Raw genomic sequence first — 15,492 nt, forward strand, 5'->3', positions numbered from 1 at the left:
CCGCCTCGGCCGCCGCGCCGCCGCCGCCCCGGGAACCGATCGGAGGAGGGCCCGGTTACCTTGTCGCAGTAGAGCCCCACGAGCTGCTTCATCCGCCAGTGCGGGGCGGTGAACACGTCCACCTCTTCGGGGAAGGGAGCCATGGCCTCGGCCGCCGCCTCCTCAGCCGCCGCCGCCGCCGCCTCTCCATAGACTCCCTCACCGCCGGGCAGAGGCGGCCGCGCGCCGCCCGCCCCTCCCCTGCGCGCGCATGCGCCGGCGCCGTGCCGTCAGGCGCGCGCCCCCTCCGGGGGGAGGCCCGCCATGCGGCTCGGGGAGAGGGGGGGAGGGGCGGGGCCCGGCGCCTGCGCACGGGACCGAGGCGCGCGCTTCGCGGCCTGGCTGCTGCTGCTGCTGCGTGCGCCGGTGCCCGGCCCTGCCCGGCCCCGCGGCCCCGCCCGTCTCTCAGCCCCTGCACGCCCCGGGCCTGCCCCGCTCGGCTCTCCGCAGCCTGCCGCCGCGGCTCGGCCTCCTCCCTCCCCCCCCTCCCCCCCGGGCATCTCCCAGCCCGCCTCGCGCTGCCGGCTCCCTTCCCCCGGGCCGTGCCAAGCACAACAGCTCCGGCGTGTAGCGCGCTTGTAGCGGGCTGGGCCAACACCGCGGCTCCCGGAAGCGCCGGCTCTGGCGCCCCGGGCCAAGGGCGCGGCGTCGCCGCCTCCCGGGCCCGGGGCGCGGGGGGCACAGTGGGAGGGGGCCCGGGCCCGGGGGCCTGCACAAGGAGGGAGGGGCCCGGGCCGCGGGGGCCGGGGCACAAGGAGGGAGGGGGCCGCGGGGGGCACAAGGAGGGAGGGGGCCCGGGGCCTCGGGGGCACAAGGAGGGAGGGGGCCCGGGGCCTCGGGGGCACAAGGAGGGAGGGGGCCCGGGCCCGGGGCACAAGGAGGGAGGGGCCCGGCCGGGCACAAGGGAGGAGGGGGCCCGGCCGGGGGCACAAGGGGGAGGGGCCGGCCCGGGCCGCGGGGGCCAAGGAGGGAGGGGGGCCCGGGCCCGGGGGCACAAGGAGGGAGGGGGCCCGGGCCGCGGGGGCACAAGGAGGGAGGGGGCCCGGGGCCGCGGGGGCACAAAGAGGGAGGGGGCCCGGGCCCGGGGGCACAAGGAGGGAGGGGGCCCGGGGCGCGGGGGCACAAGGAGGGAGGGGGCCCGGGGCTGCGGGGGCAAGGGCGGGGGCCGAGCTGGCGCCCATCTCCGGAGCGCCCTGGGCCTCTTCGCCTCCAGAATGGGAGCGCGTGCCTGCGGGCGCCGCGTGCCTGCGGGCGCCTCGTCCCTGCTGAAGCCTGTGCTTCTGCCCTGTGCGCGCTTCCAGGGGCGAAAGGCGCCCGTGAATTGTGGAGCTCTTACTGGGAGGAAGGGGGCGCGGGGCCGGACGCACCCGTTCGGGGCAGGAGGAGGGCAGTGGGGCCGTAGGCCGAAGGGACCGGCCGTCCCAGGCGGGCGGGAGAGCCGCTGTATCCCTCACCGCCTCCTTCCCCCGCAAGGAAGGCGCTTCGGACACACGAGGGGCCCCGGCTTCTGAGGGGGGCCCCGGCTTCTGAGGGGCCACGTCCCAAGCACAGACTGGCGGCGGCTCCAGGCAGGGGCCCAGTGGCCTTCGGGCCCTCCCTCCCCTCAGCGCACCCCGTGTCCTGGCGGTCCCTGCCCAAGCTCGGGGCCCCTGGGAGAACTGTCGCAGGGCAGAAGACAACAACACAAAGACACGGAGCGGGAAACAAGCACGTGGCAACTGGTAGAAAGGATAGTGAGCGAGAGAATCCAGGTCTAGTTGCAGGAAGGTCAGAGGTAGGAGGTCTTTATATGGCCACCGAGCACCTGGATCACACCAGACACACCTTCCCGCCGAGCCCACTGGGTAGCCCCCCCCCCCCCCAGGCACAGCCATGGCCATCAGCCCATCAGACTCGGAGGGGGGGCACCTGCTCAAAAAGCCCTTGCTCTTTAGTACCAGTTGCAGCCTCTTGTCCTTTCTTTAGGCATTATCTTTATTTGCATTTCTTATTTCCAGGTGGAGGGATTGCCAGGTTATTTAGCCTTCTCCTACTCTCTTGTCTTTCTTCACTTCTTTCTCTCTGGCTTTCTCCAGCAATGGCTCCCAGAAATATTCTACCTTATAATAGGTTTATAAGTCAGGGATGTCAAACAGTGTGCTACGGGAAAAAAGAATAGATTCACCCTGAGAGGTTCCTTATGATGGGAGATCTGAGCCCTGCTGTTCTCTGAACCCCTCACCCCACTATAAAACACACACACTTCGTCCCACCCAGGGTCCTGCACATGAATTCGGTTGAGTTTGCTTTAAGTTATGAACTAGGAAAAAAATATAGCATGAAATAAATTGCAGTGGTTTTCTTTACCCTTCCAAAGCTGAATGGATCTCCCATCAGCTGGCCATTAACACTTACTCCAGAAGCTGACTAGTGTGGCATTTTATCACATTAGATAGCCAGCTGAAGGAAAATGAACTTTTACCCTCAGGAGAGAGAAATGGAAAATATTGAGTAAGTATTATCACTTTGGGTTATAGTTGGTTAGTCCTGTGCCAAAGAAGCCAAGGTCGTGGCTATGAGCCATCTATAAAGACCAGTGACCTCTCCGGGTGCGTTCTCTCTGTTCCATGACCACACACTACACACCTCTGTCCCTCGCCAACCACCCTACTGATGGTTTCTGTTGGGCACCAGAGAGATCAGATGAGCTGAGCCAGCTATATTCCAAGCGGATACCCTGTTGATGAGGGTCAAAAAGCACTACACTTTATAGTGATAATACACAAAATGCTTCCCTAGTGCCGGGAAAGAAAGATATATTAGTACTCTGGCTCCATAGGCACTTAAAAAGTGTTTGTTGAACTGAGAATACCCTATATACTCTCAGTGGAGTGGAGAGTGGAGAGTATAGTGAAGTGGAAAGTAGTAAAAAGTACAAAAGAACCAATATGGATCAGTGAAAACACTGAATTTAAAGAAAGAGTATCCTTTAAAATTCAAATCCCAGCTCTTATTATCTGTGTAAACTATCATTGTCTTTGTGACTTTAAGCAAATAACTTCTCTTTTTTAGGTATCAGTTTATTCAACTGTAAAATGTACATTAAATTTGGATTTAATACCAAATTATTTCCCAGCCTCATATCGTATGCTCTTCCATAAACTCAAAATTCCTGGTTTCATAAAACCAGGGTTGATAGAATATCATTAATTCTTCTCAAAACAATCAAGATTTTCAGATGAAAAATTAAATTGAATTATTTGATTCTTTCTAAAAGTTCACCATTGTACATGTATGTGTGCATGATGCAAAACTGTGTTTTCCTAGTTGTTGGCTTAAATCAAATACTACGTTATTAAAAAAAAAAAAAAAGTTAAACTACTAATTCACTTAAAACCAGAGTTAGTAACGTTATCAGTCAAACTAGTCAATCAATAACTGCTGTGAGATTTTTCAAGAACATCTTGGACTGGGCATAAAATAGTTTTAAGAGTAAATAATATTAAAGGGAAAGGGAATCAGCTTACTGAAATGAAATAGAACTCTAGATTTTTAAAGATAATTTTAAATATAGTTGTACGTGAAACATATGTTCTGTTTCTTCCTAAATCTTTTTTCTATTGAACTCTATTTTCTCATTCACCTTTTGTAGAAAATTTGAGACTGGCTTTACTGGGGGAGTTGGTTCAATAATAGGGTATGACTGAATTCTTGGCCACTATTTCTTTGTCTTTATCTCCCCAGCACTTATCAGTGCCTGATACATAGTAGCTTAATACATGCTAATCGCCTGAGGCAAGGAAGTTATTGTGACTTGGAGAAAGTTTTAGGGCTTCAGAATTCCATATATCTTGTATATTGCAACAGAAATTGCACCTGAAAGGCTTTGTTAAAGAAAAGAGTTAAGAGTAAGAGGTAGGAGAATGGCAACATTGCTTCCTTGCCTTCCAAGAAGAGATGCTGAGGGCAGCAGGCAGAATGCCTTCATTTCTCTGAGCACTCACTACTTTTCCTTAACCCATGAGCCATTTTCCCTACGAGGAAGGAAGCTTGTCTCTCCTGTGGAGTTTGAATAGAGAATTTGTACAGAAATGAGCCATCATTTTCCATTTTTTTTTTTAAGCAGAGACCTTTTTTTTTGGTTCCAAATTCTCCTTTCATATTAAGAAGGCAAGAAAGACAATTGTCAATTAGTCAATGTCATATCCAACTCTTCACGATCTTTTCTGGCATTTTCTTGACAGAGACATTGGAACGTTTTGTCATTTCCTTCTCCAGTTCATTTTATAGATGAAGAAACTGAAGCAAATAAGATTAGATGACTTCCCCAGGATCACACAGCTAGTAAGTATCTGAGGTCAGTTATGAGCCCAGGCCCTCCTGACTCCATAATGGCCACTCTATCCTCCGAATCATCTAGTTGCCTGAGAAAGATAAAACCTATCACAAATATGTATAGTCATATGAGATACTTTTCTATGTTAGCCATGTTACAAAAAAAAAGAAAAAAAGGGAGGGAGGAAGGAAGGGAAAAAAAACCTTCAATCTACTCTCTGAATTCATCAATTCCCTTCTAGATGGAAGTAGATATTATGGTGGATCATTGTATATGTCAGTTACCAGGTCTTTCAAAGTTGATTATAATATTACAGTTATTGTATTGATTATTCTTCAACTTTTCTCTTCAGTTAATAATATAACAGATTTTAAAATTCATGCTTTTTAATATTTTTATCATGAAATAATGTTGAATTTTTAAAATCACTATTTCTCTATATATTGATAAGATTTTTTTTCACTTTTTTCTCTTTATCTGTTGAATCATGTTGCTAATTTGGATGCTGAACCAGACATATGCTTTACATATCTGATTTTGGCTTGCATACAACCTCTGAGGCTGAGATTCAACAAAATATGAATAGATTTTCTGGCTTATGCTAATTTTGACCTAACAATACCCAAAAAAAACAAGTTCTCCACAAGCCAATATCACATTTACATCTGGAATGGTTAGTTATAACAAATGGAGAAATTCTGAATACTGTGGATAAGTTCACTCGTCCACACCTTGGCAATATACTTTCCAGGGATGGACCTACAGATGATGAGTTTGATGCACATTTTGCCAGAACCAGCTCAGTGTTTGAGAAGCTCCAAAGCAAAGTGTGAGAGAAAAGAAACCCTAGATGGCCTACCGAACTAAAGAGCCATTGTTCTGACCTCACTGTTGCTTGCCTATGAAACTTGGACAATATACTAGCACCATGCCAGGAAACTGAATCTCTTCCAGCTGAATTGTTTTAGGAAGATTCTGGAGATCCCTGGCAAGATAAGATACCTGACACTGAAGTCCTTTCTCCTTCTAAACTGCCAACCATTCAAAGTTTACTTCAGAGAACGTAGTTCCCATGGGCAGACTACATTGTTTGAATACGAAACGTATGTTTGCCCAGAATGTTTTACAGAGAACGCTCTCAAAGCAAGCATTCACATGGAGGTTAGAAGAAGCAACACAAAGACACTCAATGTCTCTGGAGAATTTTAGAATCAATTGCATGACATGGAAGATACTGGCAATGGAGCACCCAGGATGATGTTCCTGTATCAAAGAACGTATGAATTAAGCAGCATTGCAGCAGCTCAAAAGAAACATGAGACATCTCCACTCCCAATATTAATGTGGATTGTTTTGCCTGCCCTGTTGTAGAACCTTCTGAGCTTATATTGGTCTGATCAGCCAGAGCTGGACACCCTGTACTTGACTCCAACATAGAATGTCATTTCAATCTTTAAAAGCGAAGGACAACCCTTATATGTAACTCTGCCTTAACATTTTGGATAATTTTTTTTAATATAAAGCTTTTTATTTTCAAAACATACGCATAGTCTTCAACATTCACCCCCACAAAACCCTGGGTTCCAAATCTTTTCTTCTCCTTCCCTTCTCTCCATTTCCTCCCCCAGACAGCAAGCCATTCAATATATGCCAAACATGCGCCATTCCTCTACCTCCACAGCCATCATGCTGCACAAGAAAAATCTGATCAAAAAGGGGAAAAAAAACGAGGAAGCAAACAACAACAACAGAGTGAAAATACCATGTTGTGATCCACATTCAGTTCCCACAATCCTCTCTCTGGTTGCAGATGGCTTTCTCTATCACAAAACCACTGGAACTAGCCTGAATCACGTTGAGTTGAAAAGAACCGTCACAGTTGATCATCGTATAATCTTCTTGTGTACAATGTTCTCTTGGTTCTACTCACTTCATTCAGCATCAGTTCATGTAAGTCTCTCCAGGTCTCTCTGACATCATCTTACTAATCATTTCTTAGAGAACAATTATATTCCATAACATTGAATAACTTTTATATATTGTTGTAATCTCCTAATATTTAATTAGTAACTTTTTGCCAATATTCATTTGGGAAATTGGTCCATAATTTTTTCTTAGTATTAGGCTTTAAATTTACACTATCCTCACCCATAAAAAAAGGGGGGCAGTAGTCTGTCTTTCATTATATTTGATATTTTGGCTCTTGAAATTAGTATACACTCTGAAAGTCCTGGTATATATTGTCTTTATGATTCTACTTTGCTTTATAGCACTTCATAAACGTATTCCTATGCCTTTTGGCATATTGCTCATATTAATTGTTTTTATAGCACAATAACATTTCATCCCATTCATGTCCCATACTTTGTTTAGCCATTCCCCAACTGCCATCTACTTTGTTTACAATTCTTCACCATAAAAAGTGCCATTCAATATTTTGATGTACATGACCTCTTTGAGGCACATTCCTAGCAGCAAGATCTCTGGTCAAAGAACATGGACACTTTCATTACTTTGTTAGGAGAATTTAAAATTGCTTTCCAAAATGTTAGACTAATCCACCGTTCTAAAATGGTGTATTTGTGTGTCTCACTTCTATGGCCCCTTCACCATTGATTATCCCCATTTTGTTTTTATCTTTACCAGTTTGCTGGGTTGTTATGTAAAAGTTGTTATGATTTTTACTTCTTTTCTTTTTCTTTTTTATTATATGAAGCCTTGGAATTTATTGAGTAGGAAAGTGACACAGTCAGACCTAAACTTTAGGAAAATCACTTTGGTGACTTACTGGAGGACAGATTGAAGTGGGAACAGACTTGAGCCACATAGACCACTATAGTTTATTAAGCAATTTCCTAATAGTTAAACTCGTAAGTTATCAGTATTTAATTATTTCAAAATAAGCACCAATGAGTAATTTTGTTCACATAAGCCTATCCTTGGCTCTGTTCCCCACCTATGCTCTATTCAGTAAAATTTAGGAAATAGTCCCAAAAGTGAGTCCTTTGGGATGACAAGCATATTATTGCTTATTTAAAGCCATTTTCATTAAGTTAATACTTTGAAATTTATCTTTGAAAAACTTTAAATTCTATCTTTTGATCCCTTATCTACTTTAATGTTATACATTTGTATTCCTTTCCTATTCTATCAGACATCTGTAGAAAGGTCCTCTCCTTCCACAGCCCTTCACACCAGGACAGTTTTCTTGTTAACCTTGTTATATGGATTTTGTTTTCTTTATTTTGTTTTGTGCTATCATTTGCTTGATAAAGAATTCTTCCCCAAGTAACACAGTAAAAGATATAGGATCTATAAACAGACAATTGTCAAAAGAGAAAAAAAATGATTAAAAAAAATCACTTGATTCTCACTTATTCTTAATTGTAACAGTAAAACTCACTAATAATAAGAGATGCAAATTAAAACAATTTATACTCGTCAAATTAGTAGAAATAATTAAGATGAGGATTCCTAAACTTTTTTATGTCCTGGCCCCGGTTGGGCAATCTGGTGAAGTGTATGGACTCTCAGTATGTTATTAAATCCATAAAATAAAAAAACAACAACATAGGATTATAAAAGAAAAGAAATGTATTGTAAATACAGTTATCAAACTCTTCAGATTAAGAGCCTCTGATTTAAAGCAATGACACAGTTCTGACAGAGGTGTGTATACTTGTTTATAGGGATTTTGGAGTCACGTGACTAACAAGATGGAGCACCAGACATTTTTTTCTGTTCTCCTACGTCCCAAACCTCTCCCAAGTAGGAACAATGCATCAGCCATAAAGCAATTTCAGTTGTCTTTTTGGTTTAGGACAGCAAGCATCCAAACAGGCCGAAAACTCAATTTACCAATGGCAGAGAAGTGACTGTAGTATTTACTTGCCCCTTACAAGAGCTCATTCAGGACCCCCGTGCCCAAGAACCCACAACCCACCATGCCCCCAGCAGGAAGGCTGTAGAAGCAGAGGCTGCTGCAAGAGAACTCTACTTCACATTTCACCCCTTCTTCTTTTTTCCACTGCCAAGACACAAACTACAAAATGCAGACTTGCTCAGGCTTAAGTAGTTCCATCAGGGAGCCTTTCTGTGCTTTACAGCCAGAGAACTGAGGAACAGAGGGAATTGGGGCAGGACATGTGTCTGGGCTTTAAGTGAGGTCAGTTCTATACTCCTTCCTTCCCTCCTCCCCCCTCCCAGAGGACATCCAAATTTCAGATGGCAGAAATTCGCCAAGGCTTTGATAGCAGCAACATTCTGTGCTAGAGCTGAAGAAACAAGGCAGGACCCATGGGTGGGAAGGGCTGTGTGGCAACCCATTAAGCTGGAGGGAAAGAAACCAGCAACCAGCTGAGGCATCTTTCTCTGCCTCAGGAGTCACTTGGGCAGAGATCCAATCTGCTGAAGCCCCAATTGCCTCGCTTGGGAGGAGTCTCACATGGCTTGAGATCCAGTCTCCAGAGGAACTGCCACCAGAGGGGAAAGAATCAGAAAGTAAGGAATAGAGGAAAATGAGGGAGGCAAGACTGAAATTACCAAAGATCTCAAGAGAAAGAAAACTCCAAGACTTTGAACATAAATAGATAAGGGGAAAATGTTAACAGCAAATGGAAACATAACTAGATCTAGTAAGAGAATTCAGGCATCTATGAAGAAATAGTGTAAAATGATGAAAAATGATTCAGCACCTCATATGGCAGAGGACACTAGATTTTGAGAAGAGCACGGAATTATAACACACCATTTCTGAATGGTTTTAAAAAGAAATAAAAAGTGTGAAAGCAGAATTTATGACATGCAAGCAGAAATGATCGGCAGAATACAAAAACTTGAATCTGCAGTGACAAGTCTCATCAAAGAAACAAAAGAGGATAACTTAATGGGAATGAAAATACATAGAAGTAAAGAATAATCTGGAAGAACAGAAACAAAAAAAAAATCATTTAAAAACCTCATACAAGCAAAACATAATGATCCTGAAGTCCTGGGGTATAGATACAACTTAAGAAATGTTAGGTCTCAATTCCAATGGACTTGGAATGGAAAATGACATTTTACATCCAGAGAGAGAACTATAGAGACTAAATGTGGATCAAAGCATAATAGTTTCACTTTGTGTCTTTGTTTTTTCTTTCTTTTTTCTTTTTTTTTTCCCCCTGAGGCAGTTAAGGTTAAGTGACTTGCCCAAGGTCACACAGCTAGGCAGTGTTAAGTGTCTGAGACCAAATTTGACCTCAGGTTCTCCTGACTTCAGGGCTGGTGCTCTATCCAGTACGCCACCTAGCTGACTCTGCTTTTTCTTTCTTAAGATTTTTTTTCTTCTTTAGTCTGATTTTTCTTGAACAAAATGACAAATATGGGAATATATTTAAAAGGACTACACATACTTAACCTATATCAGATTGCTTGCTGTCTTGGGCAGAGAGAACATAAAAAAGGGGAAAAAATTTGGAATACAAAGTCTTACAAAAGTGAATGTTGAAAATTATGTCTACATGTATTTGGAAAAATAAAATACTATTGAGAAGGGGAAAAAAGAAATATAGATCTCCCTGGAAAACACAAGTTAAAAATCCTGAACAACATAAAAACTAGTAAAAAGAAAACTGCTCAGAACTGTTGAACTCAGAAAACAAAGAACCAATTAAAATCGATAGATGTCCAGGAAAACACACATACACACACACACACACATCTTGAAAATGTAAACTGCAAGAAAAATAATGGGTAAATTTAATATTCCAACAAATTCTCTAAGTTAAGTGGGGAAAGGTCTTCAAACAAAAGGAAAGGAAATTTGAATAACACAAGATTATTCTGCACCCACCAGAAAACACAAGAGGTAATGGAACATATTCAGAAGAGCAATGAAGCTCAAGGTGTCTATAGCCCAAGGTGACCTACCTTGCAAATCTGAGCCTAAATATAAGTAAAAGAAGATTCATTTTCAATAGAAAATGAGAAACAGTCACAGAAGAAATTAGAACCCAAGAGATTATATGCTTCTCAAATACCTCAGATAATAGAAATACTGGGCAACCAAATACAGTAACCAAGAGCAACAGCAACAACAAAATACCAAGAGAAATGGTGGAGAGACTTCTTTCTAAACATACAAAGGAAAACAAGGGTGAAATGTGGGTCAAATAGAGGTGAAGGTTGAAAAGATACACTATAAATTATTCTTCACAATTTTTTTTAAGGAACTAAATTACAAAATGGAAAAGCTTGTTCATTACCAGTAGACTTGCAAACTTGTCAAGTCCTTTTGAGGGGGATGAACCCCAAATCTCCCTTCTTTTACAGATTAGAGGAGACATATTTTCAGGGTTCACCCCTGCCATTTTCAAGAAAAATCAAGCAATACTTAGTAAAAGTTATAACAATCCCCTTCCTCTTTCCCCAAGTTAATTCCATTGTTGGAAGTACCTCTGAGAATGTGTATTCAAACCAAGGAAGTATTTATAATTTTGTATAATAATAACAAAACACAAGAGGTACATCATATGCACATTACATTAATACAAATTCAACTATAAGAAGAATAATTTAATGTTTGAGCCCTCAGTTGAATTGAAAACAAATATGAATCTGCTATTCCATCAGTTTGTCTTAACGCCTGCATAATTCTCCTAGTATGAACATCTCCTGGGCAAAAAGATCCCATATACTCTTTTTTGTCATGTCTACAGATAACCTATTCATTCAGCACAGACTGTTATCCCTAATGAGAGGGACATACTTGTTGACCTTCCCTAGTATTCCTAATCAGAAGAAGGTCCTGTGCTCTTTCTGATTTCCTTGTATCTTCTTTCCCTTCCTGATTAATCAGGAAAAGAAACATTCTATTAATGGCATAATCACCTTCTATTATAATCACACTTTTTTGTGAAATCCTTTCAAGAGAATCTTCATTCTAAACTTCAATTTTCCTGCCAGCTAAATCTTTTATCATTTTATTTTCTATTTAAGAAGTTTCCTGGACCTCACTTCTATTTGATCAATGACTTAGCTGGATATAGTGAAAAATAAGTTCTATCCCTCAATCCTCACAAAAAAGTTGACTAGTTCTGTCTATTCTGCATCCCATTTGTCCCTCTTTATAATACTGTTTTCCTAATTTGTTTGCTTGCCTTCATCTGGGCTGTCATAAGAGCCTCTGTACTATTTTCTTTGTCTCTGGTTTGTATCTACTGCAATCCATCTTTTACATAGCAGCCAAAATAAAATTCCTGATACATTGATCTAATCATCTTTTCCCTCCTCAAAAATCTTGAATAGTTATGATACCCTTGACTTGGAAGTCATTAAGAGAAGCTAGATGAACATGTGACAGCTATTTTATTGCTCAGATTCCTTTCATGTATAGGTTGAACTAAACAGGCAACCAGGTACTTTTAGCTAAAAAATTCTGAGATTCTTTGAAAATACAGACTCTTTAGCCCTTTATAATATAGCTATAAACTACATTTTTAGTCTTCTTAGACATATTACTGTCCTCATTACAATGGTAAAGATAGATTAGATGTTTTAGATTAAAAGCCTCCTAAAGACCTGTGCTTTAAGATTCAATGATTCTGCAATTCTACAGACCACTGTGAATTCAGGCAAATTTGATTGGCTGTTGTAATATATAAACCATCTGCCATTCCTGAAATACACATCTTCTCTTATCTCTGCCAGTGAAACATTTTCTTCTTCCAAAACTCATCAGAGTATACCACCACACCAGAACCATCAGGTATAAATCATTCCTCATGAAGTCCTTCCCTGATCCCTCTCTTCCAACCAAAAATAATCATTCCTCAGATTTTTCTAGGACATTTTCCCCTGGATCTATGCTGTACTTCAAATAGCATTCTCTTTTGGATCATACCTATTTGTATACATATTATTTCTCCTCTATTTGAAATAAGCTTTTATAATACAAGATTTGTAATTTTCCTTCGGTGTATTCCCAGCACTATGTCTTTCACATCTTGGGTATTTATATATTTGTTGAATCGCACATATACCAAGGTGGAATATATTGAAAGTGGAAACTAAAAAGGGGAAGGGGGAAAAGGAAAGGAATAAAGGGAAAAAATAAAACTAGGAGAACAAATGGCAAAGGAAAGAAAAGAAAAATAATAATAAAGAGCACCTTCTCAATAATAGGTCCAGGACTTCCTTGAAAGCATTAGAAGAGGATGTAGACTGAATTTTGGAGAAATGTTTACACAAATCCAAATCTTAGAAATCTAGTAAACCGGCCACAGAGCCGAGTACATAGAGACACTGGGATTAGCAAAGACAAGATAAACTTAACTGATTACTATATTGAAGAAGACCTCTACTATCTTAGAGATTTCCAACTCCATGGGATATTCTGATAAGACTAACCTCAGACAAAAACATTCACTGGAACAAGCCTGATCTTTGCAACTCCCGAGACCCCAGAGTTAACATGTTCTAAGCTCACGGTTAAAATATTCTCTCCCCAAATGACCTGACATCTAATTCCGTTATTCAGCCTCTCAAATAAGGAAAATGGGTGAACCTCCTTTTTTTGTCTTGTAGTACTGTTGCCTTAGGGGAAGCTATGTGGTGCAGTAAATATAATGCTAGGCCTGAGGTCCGGATGAACTGAGTTCAAATACAGCCTCAGATACTTACTAGCCAGGTGACCCTATATTTGCCTCAGTTTCCTCATCTGCAAAATGAACTAGAGAAGGAAATGACAAACTATCCTAGTATCTGCCAAAAAAAAACCCAAATGGAACCATGAGGAGTCTTACATGACTGAAATAAGTGAATGATAGCAACGTTGCCTTAAGGATGTATAGAATCCTATATATGTGTCTGTCTCCCTTTGTTCCCTGGCATTGCTGTCCATTGATTACTGCCCAAATCAACCAGGATGGGAAGAATTATTCTCCTAGAGGATCTTAGGACCCAGATCTGGGTGGAGAAATTCCCCAACATCCCTTTAACCCAGAGTAAATATTTTAGTAATCCTTAAACTGTGTCTCAACAGTTGTCATCAGAATTCCTTTCTTAAACTTACCTCATTCATTCCTACCGAGCTGTTATTTGTAGCCGAGTTTTATTAGAAAGAATAAAAAGGAATCAAACAAAATAACGACAGTGATAGCACCTGTTTATACAGAGCTTTATGATTTAACATAGTACCCCAAAAAGGAGTGTACCCTCTCCCTGAATTTAAGAATAATATATTACTTTTGTTTAAAATGTTATTTTGTGCTCTAGGTGAGGTGGGGAGGTGAGGGAATTCCACGCCACAGTGAGGCATAGTGGGACATAATTAACCCAAATAACAAGGTCCACTGGGGGAGAACTTGAAACTGTTTTTATAAGCCTTTTAGGTCAGAGAAGATTGTGCCTCGATTGAAGGTGGTTTAGCAGAAACAAACAATTCAATTCAAGAAAGATGTTCTACTGAACACTGTTCTTTATGATGGACAGAGACAGAGACAGACAGACACAAAGAGAGACGCAGAGACTGTGAGACAGAGGAGAGAGAGGGATGGATGGAGGGAGGGAAGGAGAGACAGACAGAGACTAACAGAAAGACACAGAGATAGAATGAAGGAGGGAGATAGACAAAGAAGCAGAAAGAAAGAGAATAATTGCTTAAATTCCACAGCACATAACACCAGTAAATTAATACAGAGCTTTTGAGTAAGAGAACACTAGCAGCTGATGGCAGCCTACTATGTGCCCTGCACTTGCTTTACAAATATGATCTCGTTTGATCCTCACAATTCTGTGAGGTAGGCGCTGCTATCCCTATTTTATAATTGAAGAATCTGAGGCAAACAAATTGTAATGCTGGAGAAACTGAGGCAGGATAGAGATTAGAGAACATTTTAATAATTTATTTGAAAGGGAGAGATTTACTGGAACCAAATGTATCCATGGTTTGGTCCCAGAGCTGAATGAGACTATCAAAGAATCCAGCAGCGAATGTCAGATACAAGATTCTTTTTTTTTTTTTTTAAATAGCCTTTTATTTACAGGATATATGAATGGGTAACTTTACAGCATTAACAATTGCCAAACCTCTTGTTCCAATTTTTCACCTCTTACCCCCCCCCCCCAGATGGCAGGATGACCAGTAGATGTTAAATATATTAAAATATAAATTAGATACACAATAAGTATACATGACCAAAACGTTATTTTGCTGTACAAAAAGAATCAGACTCTGAAATGTTGTACAATTAGCTTGTGAAGGAAATCAAAAATGCAGGTGTGCATAAATATAGGGATTGGGAATTCAATGTAATGGTTTTTAGTCATCTCCCAGAGTTCTTTTTCTCGGCATAGCTGGTTCAGTTCATTTCTGCTCCTTTGGAAATGATTTGGTTGATCTCGTTGCTGAGGATGGCCTGGTCCATCAGAACTGGTCATCATCTAGTATTGTTGTTGAAGTATATAATGATCTCCTGGTCCTGCTCATTTCACTCAGCATCAGTTCGTGTAAATCTCTCCAGGCCTTTCTGAAATTATCCTGTTGGTCATTTCTTACAGAACAGTAATATTCCATAATATTCATATACCACAATTTATTCAGCCATTCTCCAACTGATGGACATCCATTCAGTTTCCAGTTTTTAGCCACTACAAAAAGGGCTGCCACAAACATTCGTGCACATACAGGTCCCTTTCCCTTCTTTATACAGATACAAGATTCTTTTGTAGGGTTAGAAGAACGATGACATAATGGGGGAGGTACCTGGGATGGGGCTGACCTAATGGGGGGGCGGCACCTAGGATGACATAATGGAGGGAGGTACTAGAGTGGCTCCTGATATTCTAATAATGTCTAAGATATAAGACCTTTATCCTATCAAACATTAAGAGGGAATGGTTATAACCTGAGGCAGAGTAACTAAGTAGGAAAATTAGGGAAACTGGGTCAGGACATTAAAAGAGAACTGTGGCACAAGATAGGTGACTTGCTCAGGATCACACAGCTCTTAAGTGTCAGAGCTGAATTTGAACTCAGGTCTTCTGGTTTATACGGAGTTTTATGTTTAACAAAGTACCTGAAAAAGCACTTTAGCACCTAGCTGTTTTTATGCAAAAGATAGTATGAAATAAGTATAAAATAAGAAGATAAATTAAAG

At 41.9% G+C, this 15,492-nt stretch overlaps 1 protein-coding gene across 1 annotated transcript in view; it reads right to left on the reverse strand.

The window, feature by feature from the left end:
• FBXL5 (F-box and leucine rich repeat protein 5) overlaps nucleotides 1-247 on the reverse strand; it is a 40,852-nt gene extending 40,605 nt beyond the window's left edge. Inside the window, exon 1 of the mRNA XM_031941385.1 lies at nucleotides 60-247. Coding sequence (XP_031797245.1) covers nucleotides 60-143 — 84 coding nt within the window. The 5' untranslated portion in view covers nucleotides 144-247. The remainder of the gene's footprint in view (nucleotides 1-59) is intronic.
• Between the last annotated feature and the right edge of the window lie 15,245 nt (nucleotides 248-15,492).

This window comes from Sarcophilus harrisii, chromosome 6 (assembly GCF_902635505.1).
Source record: "Sarcophilus harrisii chromosome 6, mSarHar1.11, whole genome shotgun sequence".
NCBI lineage: Eukaryota > Metazoa > Chordata > Mammalia > Dasyuromorphia > Dasyuridae > Sarcophilus > Sarcophilus harrisii.